This window comes from Eurosta solidaginis, chromosome 1 (assembly GCF_040869045.1).
Source record: "Eurosta solidaginis isolate ZX-2024a chromosome 1, ASM4086904v1, whole genome shotgun sequence".
Classification (NCBI taxonomy): Eukaryota; Metazoa; Arthropoda; class Insecta; order Diptera; family Tephritidae; genus Eurosta; species Eurosta solidaginis.
In genome coordinates, this window is record NC_090319.1 from 257,247,525 (window position 1) to 257,271,169 (window position 23,645).

Genomic DNA, 23,645 nt, shown 5'->3' on the forward strand with positions numbered 1-23,645 from the left:
GTCTCCCCTGGTCCACCTTTATGGCGATATATCGAAAAGGCGTCCACCTATAGAACTAAGGCCCACTCCCTTTTAAAATACTCATTATCACCTTTCGTTTGATACTCATAATGTACAAACGCATTCTAGAGTCAACCCTGGTCCACCTTTATAACGATATCCCGAACAGGCGTCCACCTATAGAACTAAGGCCCACTCCCTTTTAAAATCCTCATTAACACCTTTCGTTTGATACCCATATTGTATAGACGCATTCTAGAGTCATCCCTGTTCCACCTTTATGGCGATATCTCGAAAAGGCGTCCACCTATAAAACTAAGGCCCACTCCCTTTTAAAATACTCATTAACACCTTTCATTTGATTCCCATATCGTACAAACAAATTCTAGAGTCACCCCTGGTCCACCTTTATGGTGATATCTCGAAAAGGCGTCCACCCATAGAACTAAGGCCCACTCCCTTTTAAAATACTCATTAACACCTTTCGTTTGACACCCATATTGTACAAACGCATTCTAGAGTCACCCCTGGCCCACCTTTATAACGATATCCCGAAAAGGCGTCCACCTATAGAGCTAAGGCCCACTCCCTTATAAAATACTCATTAACACCTTTCATTTGATACCCATATCGTACAAACAAATTCTAGTGTGACCCCTTGTCCACCTTTATGGCGATATCTCGAAAAGGCGTCCACCTATAGAACTAAGGCCCACTCCCTTTTAAAATACTCATTAACACCTTTCATTTGATACCCATGTCGTACAAACAAATTCTAGAGCCACCCCTGGTCCACCTTTATGGCGATATCTCGAAAAAGCGTCCACCTATAGAACTAAGGCCCACTCCCTTTTAAAATACTCATTAACACCTTTCATTTGATACCCATATCGTACAAACAAATTCTAGAGTCACCCCTGGTCCACCTTTATGGCGATATCTCGAAAAGGCGTCCACCTATAGAACTAAGGCCCACGCCCTTTTAAAATATTCATTAACATCTTTCATTTGATACCCATATCGTACAAACAACACATTACAGGGTTACCCTAGGTTCATTTTCCTACATGGTGATTTTCCCTTATTTGGTCTCCATAGCTCTCAACTGAGTATGTAATGTTCGGTTACACCCGAACTTAGCCTTCCTTACTTGTTTCATATTTGGTATAGAATTATGGCGTTTTTTTAATTTTTCGTAATTTTCGATATGGAAAAAGTGGGCGTGGTCATAGTCGGATTTCGGCCATTTTGTATACCAAGATAAAGTGAGTTCAGATAAGCACCCCTGCTAGACAGCTGTCAGTAATTTGAGGCATCAATTGACAGATGTGGCTGATGGAGATTTACATAAGGGCGTAAAGCAAAGTTCCTATCAGGTTGTTAGAGGCGAATGACAAACCTGACCTTCTGTATACGTGTATGCATACACATACATACCATGGTTTTCCATACGAATAAAAGGAAAAATGTATGCGAGTGTATTAGTGATGTCAAAAATTCTGTTAATGTGTTGGAGTTTCCGTCAGCTCTGTTTAGCACGGACGTGAACTAAGTTTAGTAAAGATATATCGATTTTTGCTCAAGTTATCGTGTTAACGGCCGAGCGGAAGGACAGACGGTCGGCTGTGTTTAAAAACTGGGCGTGGCTTCAACCGATTTCGACCATTTTCACAGAAAACAGTTATCGTTATAGAATCTACGCCCATACCAGGTTTCATAAGGGTTGGTAAATTTTTGTTCGATTTATGGCATTAAAAGTATTCTAGACAAAATAAAAGAAAAAGGGCGGAGCCACGCCCATTTTGAAATTTTCTTTTATTTTTGTATTTTGTTGCTCCATATCATTACTGGAGTTGAATGTTGACATAATTTACTTATATACTGTGAAGATATTCAATTTTTTGTTAAAATTTGACTTTTAAAATTTTTTTTTAAAAAAGTGGGCGTGATCGTTCTCCGATTTTGTTAATTTTTATTAAGCATACATATAGTAATAGGAGTAACGTTCCTGCCAAATTTCATCATGATATCTTCAACGACTGCCAAATTACAGCTTGCAAAACTTTGAAACTACCTTCTTTTAAAAGTGGGCGGTGCCACTCCCATTGTCCAAAATTTTACTAATTTGCTATTCTGCGTCATAAGGTCAACCCACCTACCAAGTTTCATCGCTTTAGCCGTAGTTGGTAATGAAATATCGCACTTTTTCTGTTTTTCGAAATTTTCGATATCGAAAAAGTGGGCGTGGTTATGGTCCGATTTCGTTCATTTTAAACAGCGATCTGAGATGAGTGCCCAGGAACCTACATACCAAATTTCATCAAGATACCTCAAAATTTACTTAAGTTATCGTGTTTGCGGACGGACGGACGGACGGGCATGGCTAAATGAATTTCTTTTTTTCGCCCAGATCATTTTCATATATAGAAGCCTATATCTATCTCGATTATTTATAGTTACGGATTACCGTTATGCGAACAAAATTAATATACTCTGTGAGCTCTGCTCAGCTGAGTATAAAAAACTAAGTTAAACGGTTTTATTGAAAACAACACCTACATGAAGTAATAATAATACTAAAAGCTAGAAAATAATTAGGTAGGTCCTAGGTACTAGTCATCACACTCCTCATCAATCTAGGGCGTTGATCAGACAATTAAATAAAAGCGTTGGACGCGTAGAATTTTCGCTTCCCAAGGCCGTCGGTTCTACGTACCGGAGCGACTCGGGATTTTTCCCGACCAAGGACTGCCATTTCAGTGTAACCCCGTTTAATTTGTTGCGTCCCTCCCACAAATTGGCATCCTCCAGCAGCTCCTTGCAGCGGGACTGCTCCATATTCTCTTGTTCCGGGAAGGTATCGAACCCAATCCGGGTCCGTCTCCTGACTCCGGTCCTGAGAAATGGTTTTGCTGCATCTGCCGGAAAAGAATCTTTTTAGGACTTGCCAGTGAATCTCGTGTAGGGGGGGTAGCATCGGACAAGTTGTTCTTGGCTAGACCCCAAACCAGTCGCCCACGTAACTTCTATAAATCTTTTGTGGGTCCTTGCTGTTCACGTCCTAGGACGTCCCGTAGTCTGCGCCTTAGCTCCCCCCGCTACCTTCCAGCAGCCCCGCTGCTCAGCAAGCCACAACAAGTTCCCGCTGTTGCTCGCGCCCCACGGCGCCACCAACTCACACGGCTGCTCCCACTCATACCTAAAATCTCCGTAGTGGAGTCGGGAGCAATGTCGAGCATCAGGCCCTACCCCCGTCTTCTTCCCCCCTCTTTTCCGGCAGCAATTGTGCAGGTCAGGGAAACAGACTCTTAGTCCCTACCTCCCTTTGCACAGTTTGCCAGCACAGAATATATACGTTTGCGACATCCGCCCAATGCAGCTCCTGCCATGGACGGTGCCACTTTCCTAGATGTTCTGGTCTCCGCGACGGGAACCCCCCGACGGGTTTCATTGCGCCATGTTGCCAAGCCGCATACCCAAATACACCGGGTACCCCAATGCCTACCCAAGGACGTCTAGTCCCAGGGTCTCAACAGAAATCGCGTTCTGGGCTTCCACAACCCAGGCGTAGTCACCCGTCACTTAGTCCCAGGGTGACGACGTCTCCCCCTATGCACTTCAGAATTCTGCAGTTAAACTGTAATGGATTAACTGGGAAGATCACGGAGATAGTCGACTTCATGAAGCGGCACAACATCCGCATTGCTGCGATTCAAGATACTAAATTCACAGCAAGATCTGCATTGCAGACCTGTTCTGGGTATAATGTCCACAGAAAAGATCGCGAGAGCGGAAATGGAGGCGGCCTCGCGTTTATCATACACCACACTGCGCAATATCATATATTTGATCCCGACATCGACCGCAGGGACAGTGTCTTAGAACGTCAAGGATTATCTGTCCGGTCGGGCGATGCAAATCTAGAAATCATCAACATCTACATCCCTCCTGTCACCTGTTGCCCTAGTGGATACCGCCCTGATATCAGCGGCGTACTCACTGGAAACAATCGCATTATCTTAGGCGATTTCAATGCCCATCACGATCTATGGCATTCAAACTTGCGGGTGGACAGTAGGGGTGAGATGTTAGCGTATCAAGTAGAAGAAACGACGTTCTGCACTATAAACGGAGACGCCCCCATACGTATGGTAGGAAGCTGTCACAGTTCGCCGGATATTTCAATCGTGAGCGCAGAACTCGTAAACTGCGTCAACTGTCAGCCGACGGTAACATTGGCATCCGACCACCTGCCTATACTTATTTCGCTCGAGCGTCCCGCCGACTTCATCGTCGCAGAAAAACGCACTTTCATTAACTTTAAAAAAGGAAAGTGGCACGAATACAAATCCTTTACAGACAACCGCTTTGCTGCCCTCCCTATCCCAACTGATGCCGCCAAGAGGAGCGTGCTTTCCGCAAGGTCATTGAATCCGCCTCGGCTCGTTTCATTCCCGCCGGTAGAATTCCCGAAATTCGGCCCCACTTCCCGGCAGAGGCCGCAAGTTTATCGAGAGAACGTGACCTTATAAGACAGCTCGATCCCGGCGACCCCCAAATAAGAGATATAAGCCAACGCATCAGATTGCTTGTGGATGAACACAAGCGGGCGAAATGGGAGGAGCACCTAAGCGGTTGTAACCTCTGCCGGTGTAGGTAAAGTTTGGTCCACTGTAAAGTCCCTATCGAATCCGTCTAGGCACAATGACAAAGTTTCCATCGCCTTTGGCGACAAAGTGCTGTCGGATGCGAAAAAATGCGTGAGCGCTTTCTGCCGACAATACATAATGCATTCTACGGTCGACAAAAATAGACGGAGGGCCAACAGACACGCACGTAAACATAAGTTCAGCGCGTCACCAATTACCATCACCGCCAAAGAGGTTGAGGATGCCATCGATCATGCTAAACCATCCAAAGCAGTGGGCCCAGACGGCATAGCCATGCCGATGCTCAAAAGCCTAGGGAAAGAGGGTTTCTAATATTTAGCACATGTCTCCAACCTGTCTTTCCACCTTTGTCATACCCGAAAAATGGAAAATGGCCAAGGTGGTCCCGCTACTAAAGGCTGGGAAACCAGCTAACATAGGAGAGTCATATCGTCCGATATCTCTCCTATCGCCAGTAGCCAAGACGCTTGAAGCCATTTTGCTCCCCTACTTCACAGCAAATTAGCAGCTAGCCTGTCATCAGCATGGCTTTAGAAAACTCCATGGCACCACCACCGCGCTAAATGCCATTGGCACCCAGATAAATTGTGGTTTAAATCAGAAGCCCCACCATAGAACAGTACTCGTAGCGCTAGACCTATCAAAAGCTTTTGATACGGTCAATCATGGCACGTTACTGCAAGACTTGGAAGGGTCTACCCTTCCCCCATGTCTTAAAAGGTGGACCGCGAATTATCTGGGTGGTCGGCAGGCATCGGTGCAATTCAGAAACGAAATATCAAAGCCAAGAAGAATTAAACAAGGGGTGCCACAGGGTGGTGTCCTATCCCCACTTTTGTTTAACTTTTACTCATCAAAACTCCTTCGCCACCGGAAGGAGTTACTATCGTTTCTTACGCCGATGATGCTTCGATGAGCTTTCCAACAGAATAAACGGCTACCTCCCTGATCTCTCCAGTTTTTCCGCCTCGCGGAACCTGGCATTATCACCGAATAAATCATCCGCGACCTTATTTACAACTTGGACGTCCCAAATGTCGACCATTTTGAACATCCACGTCGATGGCACTACGCTACCGACTGTCCTATACCCCAACATCTTGGGTGTGACGTTTGATCAGGATCTACATTTTGGTGAGCGCACAACCACTATTGCTCCGAAAATCTAGAGCCGTAATAAAATCCTCAAATCCCTTGCTGGCAGTACTTTAGGAAAAGACAAAGAAACGCTGATTACCACATACAAAGCAATTGGCCAGCCGTTTGCGTGCTACGCGTCCCCTATATGGTCGCCAAGCCTAAAAACTACCCACTGGAAGAAGCTACAGGCCTGCCAAAATACTGTGCTCAGGACCGCAACGGGCTGTCTTCTTATGTCCCCAGAACACCATCTACATAATGAGGCGAGAATACTCCACATCAGGGAGAGAAATTAGATGCTAACCAAACAGTTCCTGTTGAATACTCAGAAACCTGGGCATCCCAACAGACATCTGATTATGAGCCAGCACCGCCTAGGGACTTAAGGAGTCATCTCCGTAAGCATTTTGAGGAAATACGGCACCTGAGAACTCAGCCGTATGAAGCAAAAAAACACAAGCAGGTCCTTGGTGAACTCCACAAACAGGCGTCGGATCTTTATGCCGGGAATTGCTCGGTGAATCCTGTACTCAGGGATCAGTACCCAAAACTTGCGGAAGAGGAACGCATACTCCCCAGGGAAACGCGAGTCACTCTGGTTCAACTTCGTTCAGGATACTGTAACAGGTTAAACTCTTACATATCCAGAATCAACCCCGACATACAAAATGTATGCCCCGCTTGCAATGTGTCCCCACATGACACCAACCATCTCTTTAATTGTAATGTGGAACCAACGCCTCTAACACCCTTTTCATTATGGTCCACCCCTGTCGAAACAGCAAGTTTCCTTGTACTCCCGTTAGAGGATATTGATGACATTTTGTGATCGGTCGCAGCTATTAGGTTGGGCGAAACATTGCTACAACAACAACAACAACGCGTAAAATTTTTATTGATAGTCATAAGTAAGACCAACTGAACCTTAATAAGGTTATGATACGCCTCACATTTGTTATACATTTCACGCGCCCAACGCTTTTATTTAATTTTCTGATCAACGTCCTAGATTGATGAGGAGTGTGATGACGAGTACCTAGGACCTACCTAATTATGTTCTAGCTTTTAGTATTATTATTACTTAATGTAAGTATTGTTTTCAATAAAACCGTTTAACTTAAAATTTTTGCCACACCTAGCGGGTTTTTTATGAAGTGATTTCTATTTCTTTATGTAATATGTGTTCCAAATATGAGCCTAATCGGACCACAAATACGATTTTTTTTAATATCTCGTTCCTTGTGCCACCTGGCGGTAATTTTTTTCATGTGTCGCTTTCTATTCATGTATGTGATTTGTGTTCCAAATATGAGCCTAATCAGACCACAAATACGATTTTTTTTGAATATCTCGATCCTTGGGCCATCTGGTGGCGATTTTTTTCATGTGCCGCTTTCTATTCATATATGTAATATGTGTTCCAAATATGAGACTGATCGGACCACAAATACGATTTTTTTGAATATCTCGATCCTTGCGCCACCTGGCGGCGATTGTTTTCATATGTCGCATTCTATTCTTGTATGTATTTTGTGTTCCAAATATGAGCCAAATCGGACCACGAAAACGATTTTTTGAAATATTTCGATCCATGCGCCACCTATCGGAGTTTTTTTTATATTATTGCATTGTTGTTGTAGCAGTGCTTCGCCCCATCCAATAGGTGCGACCAATCACAAATTTTCATCAATGTCCTCTAACGGGAGTCGGAGGAAACTTGCTGTTTCCACAGGGGTGGACCATAATGAGAGGGGTGTTAGAGGCGTTGGTTCCACACTACAATTAAGGAGATGGTTGGTGTCATGTGGGGACACATTGCAAGCAGGGCATACATTTTGTATGTAGGGGTTGATTCTGGATAGGTAAGAGTTTAACCTGTTACAGTATCCAGATAGAAGTTGAGCTAGAGTGACTCGCGTTTCCCTGGGGAGTGTGCGTTCCTCTACCGCAAGTTTTGGTTTATTGCATTGTCATCGGGTTCTGAACTATATTCCAAGTTTCAAGCTTGTAGCTTATCGGGAAGTTACTTAAATTTTAATTACAAAACACGTTCGCAGCATGTCAAGTCAAGCTAAAAAAAACGTTTACAAATGCCTTTCATGAACTTAGGGACCTTTGATATGTATCAACTTATATAAAGTCATTGTACTAATTCAATATATGTATTAATAATTTACATACAGCAACTTTATAATAATTACTCAGAAGAACAATCATACAAAAATACCAACAAAAATTTAATGGACAAACAAAAATATTCTCCCGAGGAGGAACGAATATTGGCTGAAATAGAATATTTTCGTGAAAAGGCGGGGTACTATCGAATGCAGAAGAATCTTGTGGCATTACAAGCAAAAAAAGTCAAATACGAACTCGACCATTTATAGCAACATTGAACCCTTTTGTTGCAATGCGATATTTACAATGTTTATATGGATATGTAGGTATAGTTCTAAATTAGAATAAGTTAATACAATTAGTTTTGATATAAAGATAATAGGTTATACTTACACAATTAAGAAGGCATATCTCTGCAGCTACTTTATTCAATAACATTTGAAGAAGGAGGTGTAGATGGCACAAAATGATTGAGGTGGCAAATTTAGTTGCAGTAATTATAAAAAAATTTACTTCATTATTCTAATATTTTTTACTGTCGAGTTAAACTGACCTGCTGCGTTAGTAAATTTGTCGACTGAACTTTTTTGGTCGATCATCAGTTTAAAGCTATTTTTCAGTCTTTGGAGTGTTGGAATTGAAAAATGCAAAAATAAGAAATTAACAAAAAAAAGTTTTAAAACCAACATCTTAGACCTAGTTTTGTTGAATTAATCAAAGGATTTCCAATGTCGCATAAATTAATTTAGCCAAATAAGAATTGCAGTATTAATTCGCTTTTATTAGAAAAGAAAAAAGAGTGCTTTACAAAAGACCGATATATACATAACTGGATCAACTAACTGAACTAACTTACAGCGCAAAAACCTGCTGTGTCATATATATGTATGTATAAAAAAAGGGTTGCCATAAATGTTGAAATGGTATTTGACAGTGATATCTCAACACTTCCACTTATTGTCTAATACAATTTCAGCTATATTTTAAAACTTCTTGTTAATCAAATGTTAAATTCATATATTGGCATAAAAGTATGTGCCGATTCTTTTTCAATGGCTTTGCAAATATATCTGCAATTTGTTCTTCGGTACAAAGATTTTCCAAGTCGAAATAGCCTTCTTCAAATTTTTCCCTTATGAAGTGATATTGGACATCAATATGCTTCGTTCGTTTGTGGAATACCGGGTTTTTGATTAGTCGGATCGCGCTTATATTATCCACGTATAGCTTGTCCTTGAAATCGTTTTTCCCCCACAGCTCGGCCACAAGTAAATTTAACCAAACTAGCTCTTTGACTGCTTGACAGGCGGCTACATACTCCGATTCTGTTGAAGAAGTTGATACTGACTGTTGCCTGATTGACGCCCAACTAATAACACCCGAACCAATATGGAAGACATAACCGCTCGTTGACTTTCTAGTATCTGTGTCTCCAACGTAGTCTGCATCGCTATAACCAACAAAATCAAATTTACTGTCGCTTTTGTAAAGGATACCTGTACTTAATGTGCCCCTTATGTACTTCATGATTCGTTTTACAGCATTAATATGTGCTGCAGTTGGTCGCTCCAAATATCGGCTCACGACACCTATGGCATAACTGATATCTGGCCTTGTTCCAATTGCCAAATACATCAGACTGCCAACGGCTTCTCGATATGGAAATGATTTTTCGTGCTCGTCGTTTACAAAATCACTAAGCTTTTGATTGCAGTCCATCGGAGCTGATACTGCTTTAGAATCCACCATGTTGAAACGATTTAAAACTTTCATGGCATATGCTTTTTGGTGTATATGGATTGAATTATCGATAACTTTGAACACCCAACGGTTGTCAATTACCTTTTGATCTTTCGGAGCATCAACTAGTTTCCAAGTGCCATTAAGCATGAGGGATTCATATTCTTCGTCCATCGCATGCTTCCACCGTTGCACTTCTTTTGAATTAATTGCCTCCTCATATGATATTGGTTCACACATTAACGCCGACTAACCTGATTCGATCAGTCGACTTGGTGTATTAACTTTCGGTCGAAAATTATATCGCTCGTTTTGTCGCGATTCATGATCATCACACGTCTTCTCATCATTTGTCAAAACATTTTCTTCTTGGGAAGTGATTTCATCTTTATGTTCAGACTCTTGCTCACAATTGTTGCTGACCTCGCTATCTTCAATTTCTGATTCTTCGTGAATCACATACTTGACAGGTTGCTTCTCGTTGAATCGAATGTTGCAACTCATAAAAACCTTTTCGCTACATGGATCATACAACCAGAAATTTTTATTTGTGGACTAGAAACCAATTAAATAAACCTTTTTTGCTTTTGGGTCCCATTTCTTATGACCCGTTTGTTTCGGAATCTGTACAAAGCATTCGGTTCCGAAAATTTTTATATGACCCAAATGTGGTTTGCGATTAAACCATTTTTCATATGGGATGCTTCCAACACAATTACTGTTTGTTGTGCGATTCAATTATGTCGAACTGAATCAACTTCATTTAGTGACTCGCTGCCAAAGCCAAAATAAATCGAACCGACGTATATTTCACTACTGGACTAAAAGTTTCTTCATAATCGACACCATAATGTTGTGAAACCACGAACATCTAAACGCGCTTTGAATCGTTCTATCGTGCCAACTTTGAACACCCAACGGTTTTCAATTACCTTTTGATCTTTCGGAGCATCAACTAGTTTCCAAGTGCCATTAAGCATGAGGGATTCATATTCTTCATCCATCGCATGCTTCCACCATTGCACTTCTTTTGAATTAATTGCCTCCTCATATGATATTGGTTCACACATTACGTTCATGCAACCACGTTCGATGCGACCATTTTGTTCGGGAGTGTACGGCGCGATGCCTTCAAGCTGAATACCTTCATTTCTTAATAAGTTTGTCAATACGATTGATACATTCTTTTCCATTATCGAATCGAAAATTTTTAATCATATTTTTAACAAGTGGTACTAACGACTTCAAGTGACTATAAGCCTCATCTTTTGACTTTAGTAAAAACACAAAACGAAAACTAGTGGCTTCATCTTTCACTAACATAAAGTAGCGAATACTACCTACTCCATTAATTTCACTCGGGCCGCACAAGTCTACATGCATATATTCGCCTCTTGTTGATGCTCGTTTAACAGACGTTTTGTGTGTTGCTCTGGTCATTTTACCATATACGCAATCTTCGCAAAAAAAACGTTCATTATCAGACAAACTGACACCAGTAACTAGACCATTCTTATGCGGCAGTTACGAACGTACGTACCAAAAACGTGTCAGCTGACGCGACCTATCTTATGAGTGTGCAATGTAAACGAAAACTCACCGACGTGCAACGCCCGTACGTACGTAGCCCGGAACGTAGAAATCAAAACAATTTTACACTTATTAAAACGACCATAAAAGCTCTACCCAGGAAACCAAAACAATTTTGATTTTTTCTGTAAGAACGTGTCAGCTGATCGCTCTCTCACTAGACAGAGTTGCCTAGAAAACTTTGTGCACTTACTTTTGACCGTTTGCAGTTTTATACAAAAATACCTAATTAAAGTTTGAAAAATTGTGAAAATAATTCGAAATAATTATGTAAAAGTGCAGATTATAAATATGTGATCTATTTATATTTATTTAATATTAATTCCAGCCTTTTACAACATCAAGAATTAAATTGGAAAAAGGTGATGTTTCCATAAGCATGCATGCAAAATGGGCAATGGCAACAGTGCTTATCTGTAAACAATACAAACACAAATATGTTATGTACATGTACACAGACGCACACGGTGATTCCTACGGGCTTGAGGGTTCGCTCAAAGGTTTTTCGTACGACAAACGTCCGTACGTACGGCACACGTCGGTGGGTAATTGCCGCTTTACACATTTGCTTGATAGCGTCAGCATACACATGTTCCAAGCGACGATGCCAAGGCTGCAATGAAACAGCGGCAACGTTTGCATATTCATCAATATGTAACCGAAAACTCATTTTAATTTGATTCAGTTCATTGCCTTTTCCTACGGCTACAACTTTGTCAACTGGTCGACAAATTTGCAACCTTCTTTGTCGATTATCACTGTGATACCTTTATCTGTTATCATGCTTGTTGATAGCAGATTTTCGCTGAGTTCCGGAACGTACAGTACATTTTCTAGACGAACTGGCTTCCACTGATTGTCTACTGTTACATCAATTAGAATTGTTCCTATTCCTTCGATTTGTAAGCAACTATAAGTTGCGACCTTAACTTTGCTACCGTTTGTGTTCTTTCGTAGCGTAGAAAACCATTCTCGATGAAATGTTATATGTTTTGTTGCTGCAGAATCGACGTACCAACTATCAGATTCCTTACCTGGTAATTCCATTGTTTGCTGTACGGAACACCATACCATTTCACCACCTTCTTTGCTGGTTTTGCCTGTAGATTTTACTTTCATATTTTGGACAGCCTTTATCTCTAGCCCAATGGCCTTTCTGCCCGCACGCATTGCACCTCGTTTTTTGATTCAAATTATCAATTTTTGATTTCGGATTTGAATCTATTCGATTATATAGTTTCGGCTTAGTTTTTGCTGAAAACGTTGCGCTAACACCAGCTGTTTCTTCTCCATTTAGTCGATTTAGATTTTCTTCTTCCAACTGTAAAGACGACATCAATGCATTAATCGTTCGATTTCATTTAGTGTTGTACCACACTGTTTTATAATTATTAAAATTTGACGTTAAACCAGTAATGAAACGTGCCATCTTTAATCTATCGGATATTTCATTTTGCTGTTCGATTTCTGACGCTAGTTGATTAACTCGAGCTACATAACCTGCTACCGATTCATCATCTCGCATTTTCACTGTAAAATATTCTTCGTATAAAGTCATTACTCGGATATCGTAATTCTTTCCATAAATGCTTCCGAGCTTTTCCATCATTTCTTTTGAAGTTTTACATGTTAAAACAAGATTTCCATGCTCAGCATCCAACGACTGGATAATAGCATTCATGGCTTTTCCCTCGTTTCGCTCAAAAGCATTCTTCATTTCTTGAGTTGCAGTTGTGGCTGGCGCTCTGCCTTCTATATTATCAGTTAATGCACGTGCTTTCATGTAGGCTGCAACTTGAAATTTCCATAAACGATATTTAGAGGAATTTCTTAAAATGTAGCCTGTGAAATTGTTCTCGTCTTTTCTGTCGCCGAATGAATCCATTTTGAATGCTTGACCAATACGCTATGACAAGACGACTGTGGTTGTTGCAATTTATTCTTGAGGTGGCTAAATTTCTTTTTTATTGTTGAAGCTTATTGGACAAATTGTCTGGGCCCATAACCTGTTGCATTAATCCAATGATTTCCAATGTCGCATAAATTAATTTAGCCAAATAAGAATTGCAGTATTCATTCGCTTTTATTAGAAAAGAAAAAAGAGTACTTTTCAAAAGACCGATATATACATAACAAGATCAACTAATTGAACTAACTTACAGCGCAAAAACCTGCTGTGTTATATATATGTATGTATAAAAAGGGGTTGCAATATAATATGAGATTGTATTTGACAGTGATATCTCAACACAATCCATCATGTTAAAACGATTTAAAACTTTCATGGCATATGCTTTTTGATGTATATGGATTGAATTATGGGATAACTTTTCAATTTCAAACCCGAGAAAATATTTGGCTTCAAATACTTTTACTTCAAAATGTTGTCGTAAATATGAAATTATCACAATTTCGCTCTCTTCGTTTGTTGCTAACAATCCATCATCCATATAGATGGCGATAATGGTTATTCCATTTTCCTTCGTACGAACAAACACACATGGATCTGAACTGCTAGGCCTGAAATCGGATTTACGAATGAAAAACGTGAATTTTTGGTTCCAACATCGCGAATCTTGCTTAAGTCCGTATAAGCTTTTGATTAATTTGCATACGCGCCCACTCTTGTCTTCATAACCAACTGGTTGTTACATATAAACATTTTCCTTCAGTTCACCGTACAAAAAAGCTGTTTTAATGTCGAACTGAATTAGCTTCATTTTGTGACTCGCTGCCAAAGCCAAAATTAATCGAACCGACGTATATTTCAGTACTGGACTAAAAGTTTCTTCCTTATCGACACCATACTGTTGTGTGAAACCACGAACAGCCAAACGCGCTTTGAATCGTTCTATCGTGCCATATGGGTTTTGCTTCACTTTGAACACCCAACGGCAGGCATGCTCAACCAACGAACCGATATCATTTCGTTACGATAATATTAACCAACGAACCGATATCATTTCGTTACGATAACTAACGTTAATTTGACGTTCTTAACGTTAATAAACGAAACCAAATGACTTTGTTTCGTTTATTAACGATAATTATCGTAAAGAAATGATATCGGTTCGTTGGGTAAGCATGCCTGCCCAATGGTTGTCAATTACCTTTTGATCTTACAGCGCATCAACTAGTTTCCAAGTGCCATTAAGCATGAGGGATTCATATCGCATGCTTCCACTGTTGCAGCACTTCTTTTGAATTAATTGCCTCCTCATATGATATTGGTTCACACATTAACGCCGAATAACCTGATTCGATCAGTCGACTTGGTGTATTAACTTTCGGTCGAAAATTATATCGCTCGTTTTGTCACGATTCATGATCATCACACGTCTTCTCATCATTTGTCAAAACATTTTCTTCTTGGGAAGTGATTTCATCTTTATGTTCAGACTCTTGCTCACAATTGTTGCTGACCTCGCTATCTTCAATTTCTGATTCCTCGTGAATCACATACTTGACAGGTTGCTTCTCGTTGAATCGAATGTTGCAACTCATAAAAACCTTTTCGCTACATGGATCATACAACCAGAAATTTTTATTTGTGGACTCGAAACCAATTAAATAAACCTTTTTTGCTTTTGGGTCCCATTTCTTATGACCCGTTTGTTTCGGAATCTGTACAAAGCATTCGGTTCCGAAAATTTTTACATGACCCAAATGTGGTTTGCGATTAAGCCATTTTTCATATGGGCTGCTTCCAACGCAATTGCTGTTTGTTGTGCGATTCAATAATGTCGAACTGAATCAACTTCATTTAGTGACTCGCAGCCAAAGCCAAAATTAATCGAACCGACGTATATTTCACTACTGGACTAAAAGCTTCTTTATAATCGACACCATAATGTTGTGTGAAACCACGAACAACTAAACGCGCTTTGAATCGTTCTATCGTGCCAACTTTGAACACCCAACGGTTTTCAATTACCTTTTGATCTTTCGGAGCATCAACTAGTTTCCAAGTGCCATTAAGCATGAGGGATTCATATTCTTCATCCATCGCATGCTTCCACCGTTGCACTTCTTTTGAATTAATTGCCTCCTCATATGATATTGGTTCACACACTAACGCCGAATAACCTGATTCGATCAGCCGACTTGGTGTATTAACTTTCGGTCGAAAATAAATCGCTCGTTTTGTCGCGATTCATGATCATCACACGTCTTCTCATCATTTGTCAAAACATTTTCTTCTTGGGAAGTGATTTCATCTTTATGTTCAGACTCTTGCTCACAATTGTTGCCGACCTCGCTATCTTCAATTTCTGATTCCTCGTGAATCACATACTTGACAGGTTGCTTCTCGTTGAATCGAATGTTGCAACTCATAAAAACCTTTTCGCTACATGGATCATACAATCAGAAATTTTTATTTGTGGACTCGAAACCAATTAAATAAACCTTTTTTGCTTTTGGGTCTCATTTCTTACGACCCGTTTATTTCGGAATCTGTACAAAGCATTCGGTTCCGAAAATTTTTACATGACCCAAATGTGGTTTGCGATCAAACCATTTTTCATATGGCGTGCTTCCAACGCAATTGCTGTTTGTTGTGCGAATCAATAAATATGTTGCTGTGCGTACTGCTTCCGGCCATAGTGATTTTGGCAAACCACTTGCAATGAGCGTCGTTCTCGCACTTTCTTGGACAGTACGATTGTCACGTTCGATGCAACCATTTTGTTCGGGAGTGTACGGCGCGATTCCTTCAAGCTGAATACCTTCATTTCTTAATAAGTTTGTCAATACTTTTCGATTGATAAATTCTTTTCCATTATCGAATCGAAAATGCTTGATTTGTGCACCATTCATATTTTTAACAAGTGGTACTAATGACTTCAAGTGACTATAAGCCTCATCTTTTGACTGTAGTAAAAACACAAAACGAAAACTAGTGGCTTCATCTTTCACTAACATAAAGTAGCGAAAACTACCTACTCCATTAATTTCACTCGGGCCGCACAAGTCTACATGCATATATTCGCCTCTTGTTGATGCTCGTTTAACAGACGTTTTGTGTGTTGCTCTGGTCATTTTACCATATACGCAATCTTTGCAAAATACAACTTTCATTATCAGCCAAACTGACACCAGTAACTAGACCATTCTTACACATTTGCTTGATAGCGTCAGCATGCACATGTCCCAAACGACGATGCCAATGCTGCAATGAAACAGCGGCAACGTTTGCATATTCATCAATATGTAATCGAAAAATCATTTTAATTTGATTCAGCTCGTTGCGTTTTTCTACGGCAACAACTTTGTTCAACTGTTCGACAAATTTGCAACCTTTTTTGTCGATTATCACTGTGATACCTTTATCTGTTATCATGCGGCAGATTTTCGCTGAATTCCGGAACGTACAGTACATTTTCTAGGCGAACTGGCTTCCACTGATTGTCTACTTTTACATCAATTAGAATTGTTCCTATTCCTTCGATTTGTAAGCAACTATTATTTGCGACATTAACTTTGCTACCGTTTGTGTGCTTTCGTGGCGTAGAAAACCATTCTCGATGAAATGTTATATGTTTTGTTGCTGCAGAATCGACGTACCAACTATCAGATTCCTTACCTGGTAATTCCATTGTTTGCTGTACGGAACACCATACCATGTCACCACCTTCTTTGCTGGTTTTGCCTGTAGATTTTCTTTCATATTTTGGACAGCCTTTATCTCTAGCCCAATGGCGTTTCTGCCCGCATGCATTACACCTCGTTTTTTGCTTCAAATTATCAATTTTTGATTTCGGATTTGAATCTTTACGATGGTATAGTTTCGGCTTAGTTTTTGCTGGAAACGCTGCGCTAACACCACCTGTTTCTTCTCCATTTAGTCGATTTAGATTTTCTTCTTCCAACTGTACAGATGATATCAATGCATTAATCGTTCGATTTTATTTACTGTTGTACCACACTCTTTTATAATTATTAAAATTTTACGTTAAGCCAGTAATGATACATGCCATCTTTAATCTGTCGAATAGTTTTTCATTTTGCTGTTCGATTTCTGACGCTAGTTGATTAACTCGAGCTACATAACCTGCTACCGATTCATCATCTCGCATTTTCACTATAAAAAATTCTTCGTTTAAAGTCATTGCTCGGATATCGGAATTCTTTTCATTAATGCTTCCGAGCTTTTCCATCATTTCTTTTGAAGTTTTACATAAGATTTCCATGCTCAGCATCCAACGACTGGATAATAGCATTCATGACTTTTCCCTCGTTTCGCTCAAAATTATTCTTCACTTCTTGAGTTGCAGTTGTGGCTGGCGCTCTGCTTTCTATAAATAAAAAATAAATGTAAGGCGCGATAACCTCCGAAGAGATCTAAGGCCGAGCTTCTCTTCCAATTTGCGTCGTGCTCCTATTGATTGTTGTTGTTGCAATTTATTCTTGAGGTGGCTAAATTTCTTTTTTATTGTTGAAGCTTATTGGACAAATTTTCTGGCCAAATATCCTGGGCCCATAACCTGTTTAATTAATCCAAGGATTTCCAATGTCGCATAAATTAATTTAGCCAAATAAGAATTTCAGTATTCATTCGCTTTTATTAGAAAATAAAAAAGAGTGCTTTACAAAAGACCGATATATACATAACTGGATCAACTAACCATTGTAAACTTTACCAAGTAGCGCAACTAACAGCTGATCGCTCAAAATTTGCACATACACACAAACATCACTAATGGCCATATTACGGAAATCTTAGGGAAATTGAAGTTAAATTTTTAAACAGACATAAAATGTTATAATTTTGGAATATATAGCATCTAGGACACCTTAATTGCAGAAATTGAAAGAAAATGTTTACTTTTACTCAAGTATTTAATTATTTTTTCTAAATTTGTCTTTAATATTGATACAATGATTGATCCAATGCAACTCTGGTCTTCCTACTGTTCTTCATTCCACTCCATTCGAGCGCCTATTTTCACGGCCTGCGAGTGCCTTCCACTCTATTCGCAACATAACCTCGAATTAAGCTGCCAAACTATATAGTAAACAATGCAACTAACTGAACTAACAGCGCAAAAACCTGCTTTGTCATATATATGTATGTATAAAAAAAAGGGTTGCAATAAATGTTGAAATTGTATTTGACAGTGATACTCAACAAGTTTACATATAAAGAGATTTTCTTAATTTTCGTTCTTAAAGCGGAGTCATTGGTGCCGTCTGTCGTATCGGTGTAGTCGTATCCCTAACGTAACCCTATACAATACATTAGTTACTTAAACTTTATATGGATTGCTAAGCGACAAACTTTAAATACACCTATGAAATTACTACGTATAAAATTAGTACTACTAAATTTCGCTACGCATTATTCTCAGATGTAACTTAAATATGTTTCTATGTTTCACCCTCTGAACTAATTCTATGTATTCTATGCGCGTCCACTATTTATCACAACTGATTCAGCTATATGTTATAAACAGAAATACAACAGAGGGTTGTGTCTCCGCTTTTCGGTAAACCTTGTTGATGTAGCTAGTTGTTCAACCACAGCCGCTAGATGGGTCTCCTAAGCATTATCTAAGCGAGGATAGGCGTTTTTTTCACTCGTAAACGAAACGTATACACGTGTAAAAAAACATGGCTATTGTTATCGATTAATGGTACCTTAACCTAAAAATCGTGAAAATGTCATAAAAATGAAGAAAACGCAAAAAATTACAAACATATTCCACAAAAATAAGTCCTAGTCATAACGTATCCAAAACAATGAATAAAATCTACAAAAAGGTATTAGATTCGCCAACTCAAATATTTTTAGGTTATGGATATGGCGAAAAACAAAAAACCCATTGGTTGGCTATGATATGGCACCAATAATCAATTACATTGATTCCCACCCTACAAGACAGGTACCCGTTACCTAATCGATTACTTAATCGTTACCAATAACTTGGTCACCAATTATCGTCTTAATGACTTTTACATTGCTGTCGTGAAAAAGGTAACGCATGCGCTCTCTCAAAATAGTGTACGTGTGACTCGCTTTCTCGCTCTTACCTATTGTGTTTTCGACATTCCTTCTCGCTCGATGTTATTTACATTTTTAAGTTACTTCATCAGTTATGTTTTCGTTATCGCTAACCAAAACATATGCAACAACAACAACACGGCTAACTAGCCTATCGGTTACCCGTATCGGTTACCTTCTGTCAAATCGTTTTTTCCATGAATGAAACGCGTCCTTTATGTCCAGATAATATTTAATTATAAATAATTCATATATACAATGTTTTTTACAATTTAAATTATTCCCTTATTACTCTAGTGTACTTTACATATGTGTATATTGATATGTACAAGCTAATTAAGTACAATAACGTCTATTAATAGCTGTGCCCTCTCTGAAACTTTCGAAGCTCAGTGATGACGCCCAATTTTTCCTGCGCTGGTGGTGTTGTTCAACATCAGTTTGCAGAGCCATATGAGTTTTGTAGGGATAATACCGGAAGCCCCAATTCGTACTATCAAAGTCGATTTATAGGTGATATTGATCCTTTGGTCTTGACCCTTTCCCATAGTATGCTTGTTAGCGCCTTATCTGGGGTACTAAAAAGGCGGGGGGATAGTTGTCGAAGTTTTCTTATAATTTGAGCAACTTTATGTTCTTCCTTCAGCTACAGCTGGAATATTTGGAATATTGCTATGCGCACATCGTCAAAATCAAATTACCTAGAATGAGAAAGAAACTAAATATCAGTAAAGATAGATTAAAGTTTTTAATATATTTAACCCGAAAAGTGTTCTATAAATAGGGCTCCACAATTAGCTCTTTTCTGAGGCCAAAGGCACAAGGGACTCAAGGAGATTTCAGATAACTAGAATCAGGTGTACGCGAGGATACTTCGCTGTTGCATTCATAGAGAACACAACATTATAACAAGGGATAATTGATTGATGTTACGATGGAAATTAGACGTGCTACAAAAACAAACAAATGCAGATGACTGTTTAATTCAACAACAACAACAACAACAACTGTTTAATTCATTATCCGAAGTTCTTGTATGGACGTGCAGTATGAAAAGTGCAAAGCACTGCTAAAATTGATTTCCCCGAGTAACCCGGGAACGAATGGATATGACTACGCCTATCCTTATTTAGCAGCAGGGTCTAGAACCAGTTCCCTGTTGGACAGGAAAGTAAACGTTTGGTTATCTCCAAGTTGATCATATGCTATTACAGAATATACTCGTTTGCTGCATCCGACCAGTACATCCAACTTTCCCAGATTTTCTGGGCTCAGCAAGGGTATCCTCCTGAATGGTGCATTTGTTGCACGCTGCTGCCTGGCCGCTCACCCAACAACACAAGACACGACGGAACTTTCCTTGGGACACCCAAGGTCACTAACGCTTCTCATGGCTCCAGCGGGTTAGGGGGCTTAGAGTATACCCGCGGTAGGCATGCCTGCGTAAGAGGCGATTAAAATGACAACAACAGGCGATTAAAATACCAAATTGGTTCAGGGGGCTGTGTAGCGCAACCGGTTCAATGGGTTGGCAGCGCAATATATAGCTTCTCCAACCCAATTGTGAACCTCACCTACCCGTGGCGAATCCTGTTTCTTTAACAGCCGAGGCTCTGGCGATCCCACGTTCCTTATGGATCTACATTTGAAGGCGCTTAGTTAGCTGACATCGCTTACTTAAACGGTTGATTCTAAAGTAAAAACCAAAACAAAATATAGGTTAGGTTGAACTGGCGGGTTCATGGCGACCTCGCATAGACTGAATGAGTCCGTAGTGTTACCAGAAGTTTGTTTTAACGACCAAGCTAAAAACCCTATCAACAACCAGGACATGTTATAAAATAAATCCGTCCTCTTGACAAATACCAGAAGCTTCCTAGAACTAAAGCCACTTGCTTCTTCTAGATCTGACAGCTGTCAGCTGGAGTCTTAGCCTGGCAAGCGCAGGGCACGAGCACAGAACGTAATCGATCGTTTCCTCCTCCAACCCGCACTTCCTACATCTGCTATCACTGACCAAGCCTAATTTAAAGGCATGTGACGCCAGAAGGCAGTGTCCAGTAAGAATACCCGTCATGAGTCTACAGTCTACAGTTTAATGATGAAAATATAAGAATCAGTGTTTATGAATAACATATTTTAATTAATCTCTTACAACAACGTGATCGGTGGCTAAATCGCCATGTAGATAGTTTGGTGTTCCACCTTGTATAAACGTAGGTACTGTATGTGCTCAACCGTGCAAATGGACATAAGCAGTAACATTATTCACATAAACATAGCTTGCTATTTGTGCAGGCATCAATATAGCATACATTGGTCCAGTTCGGTGTGCACCAGCCACTGGTACAAACACTTTTGAATGCATAGCTTTCATATAGATTGGATTTCCAGTAGTGCTCCGGTTGTGCCAAAATGTAATGGGCTGCTCAGTCCCTTGGTACGGCTGTATAGGTATGGGCGGGTGCAATGTATTACTAGTCTGCTCAAGATCGTATGGTACATAGATGGCTCGAAGACGCCAGAGGGGATTGGAGCCAGAGTTTTCGGACCCAGAGCCAAAATATCAGTAACTCTAAAAGCACATCCGAGCATTTTCAAGCGGAAGTATTCGCCATAAGTTAGTGCGCTAAGCTGAACCTTCAGCGCTGATACCCCAATGAAACAATTGCCATACTCAGTCAGGCAGTCAGGCCCCACTAAAGGCATTTGCGGCGTTCGAAATAAAGTCAGCACCTGTCCTTCAGTGCGTAGAAAAGCTAAATCAATTAGGAGCACACAACGTAGTACTGTTGCCCTGGGTCCTAGGCCACAGGGGAGTACAGGGTAATGAGCAGGCGGACTTAGTGTTTAAGTTATTGCGTCCCTCCCACAAATTGTCATCCTCCCAGCAGATCCTTGCAGCGGGTGTGCGCCATACTCTCCTATTCCGGGAAGGTATCCGGGTCCTTCTCCTGACCACGGTCCTGAGAAATGAGTTTGCTGCGTTTGCTGGAAAAGAATCTTTTTAGGACGGTCATATATATAAGGGCCTGAAATATTTCAATGAACTTCCTAATCACATAAAAAGTAGTAATAACTTCAATACTTTTAAAAAAAGTTTATTGGAGCATTGTAAAACCCTTCCAATAAGATAACGTTTTTCTCCTCTTATTTTTTACATGATATATCCGATACTGGAGCGCGAAAAGGGAATGGTAATATTGGAAGCAGCAAAATACAATGCATCCGGCCCTAAGGAAAAGAAAATCGGTCGCCACCTGAACTACAGACATTTCCAACAACCAATTTCGCTGGAATTCGGTATTTCCAGCTGGTATTTACTGTTGCTGATCGGAATCACTCGCATTCCGACAGCATTAATATAACAATAAAATTATATAATGTGTAACAAAAATAACGAAAATAAGGCCAAATAAAAGGGAATGGTAATATTGGAAGCAGCAAAATACAATGCATCAGGCCCTAAGGAAAAGAAAATCGGTCGCCAGCTGTAACTCCAGACATTTCCAACAACTAATTTCGCTAGAATTCGGTATTTCCAGCTGGTATTTACTGTTGCTGATCGGAATCACTCGCATTCCGACAGCATTAATATAACAATAAAATTATATAATGTGTAACAAAAATAACGAAAATAAGGCCAAATAAAAGTTGAAGCAGGGGGGATTGGAAACATGTCCTTTTCAACCTCCCATTATATGTTGAGCTGTGCTAATCGGAATCTTCATGCATTCCGACAGCATATTTACTAAACAAAGTTGAGGTGTGATTGGATACACGTTATTATCAATTTCCAACATCCAAAGACATGTTTAGCTGTGTTGATCGGAGACTAATACATTCCGACAGCTTAAAATACACATATAATTGAAAAATATAAGTTCCAAATTTTGTTGCCTTAAGCTGGGAGCACTGGAGGATTGGAAACGCGTCCAACCTTCCTAAAATGAGTGGCTCCCAGACTCGTCCCTTTGTCACGCTAGTAAATATTCTGAACGGAATCACATGGCATTCCATAAGGTTCTGCATTTCGACTTGGATTGGAATTTTTTCGATTTGGTAATTTTGGTATTGTGTTCCAATCTCTTTCGATCCAACTTCGAATCGTTCGATTTTGTGTATTCTGCATTTCGATCGTAGTTCCGTTTTTCTAAGTTGCAAATTAGTTGGCGGAAAAATATTTTCTTTTTAGTTTTTTATTAATTTATAACAGAATTTTAACAAAAATGTAAGTAAAACTGGTTAAGAAACGTAGAAAGCTTGATGATGATTGTTTTTTATGTTTCCAGGTCAAAAACAACATGTCGATGTCGAAGTCCTTGGACGTATTTGCCCCGCAAAAGTATCTAACACATACTTGAAAGCATCCTTGTAAAGTCGAA

General features: G+C 39.8%; 1 protein-coding gene across 5 annotated transcripts in view; it reads left to right on the forward strand.

Moving 5' to 3' along the window:
• The window catches only part of LOC137237155 (uncharacterized), a 70,753-nt gene extending 48,179 nt beyond the window's left edge, over window positions 1–22,574 (forward strand). Inside the window, exons 3-4 of one of the 5 annotated variants that reach the window (XR_010948843.1) lie at window positions 7,994–8,250; window positions 22,443–22,574. Coding sequence is in view for 1 of the 5 variants with exons in the window: in XM_067760471.1 (XP_067616572.1) it covers window positions 7,994–8,197 (204 nt within the window). In the remaining 4 variants the exon portion in view is untranslated. Of the gene's footprint in view, window positions 1–7,993; window positions 8,378–22,393 lie in introns of those variants that run through there. The other 4 variants (XR_010948842.1, XR_010948845.1, XR_010948844.1 and 1 more) reach the window with 4 other exon arrangements.
• Window positions 22,575–23,645: the final 1,071 nt, after the last annotated feature.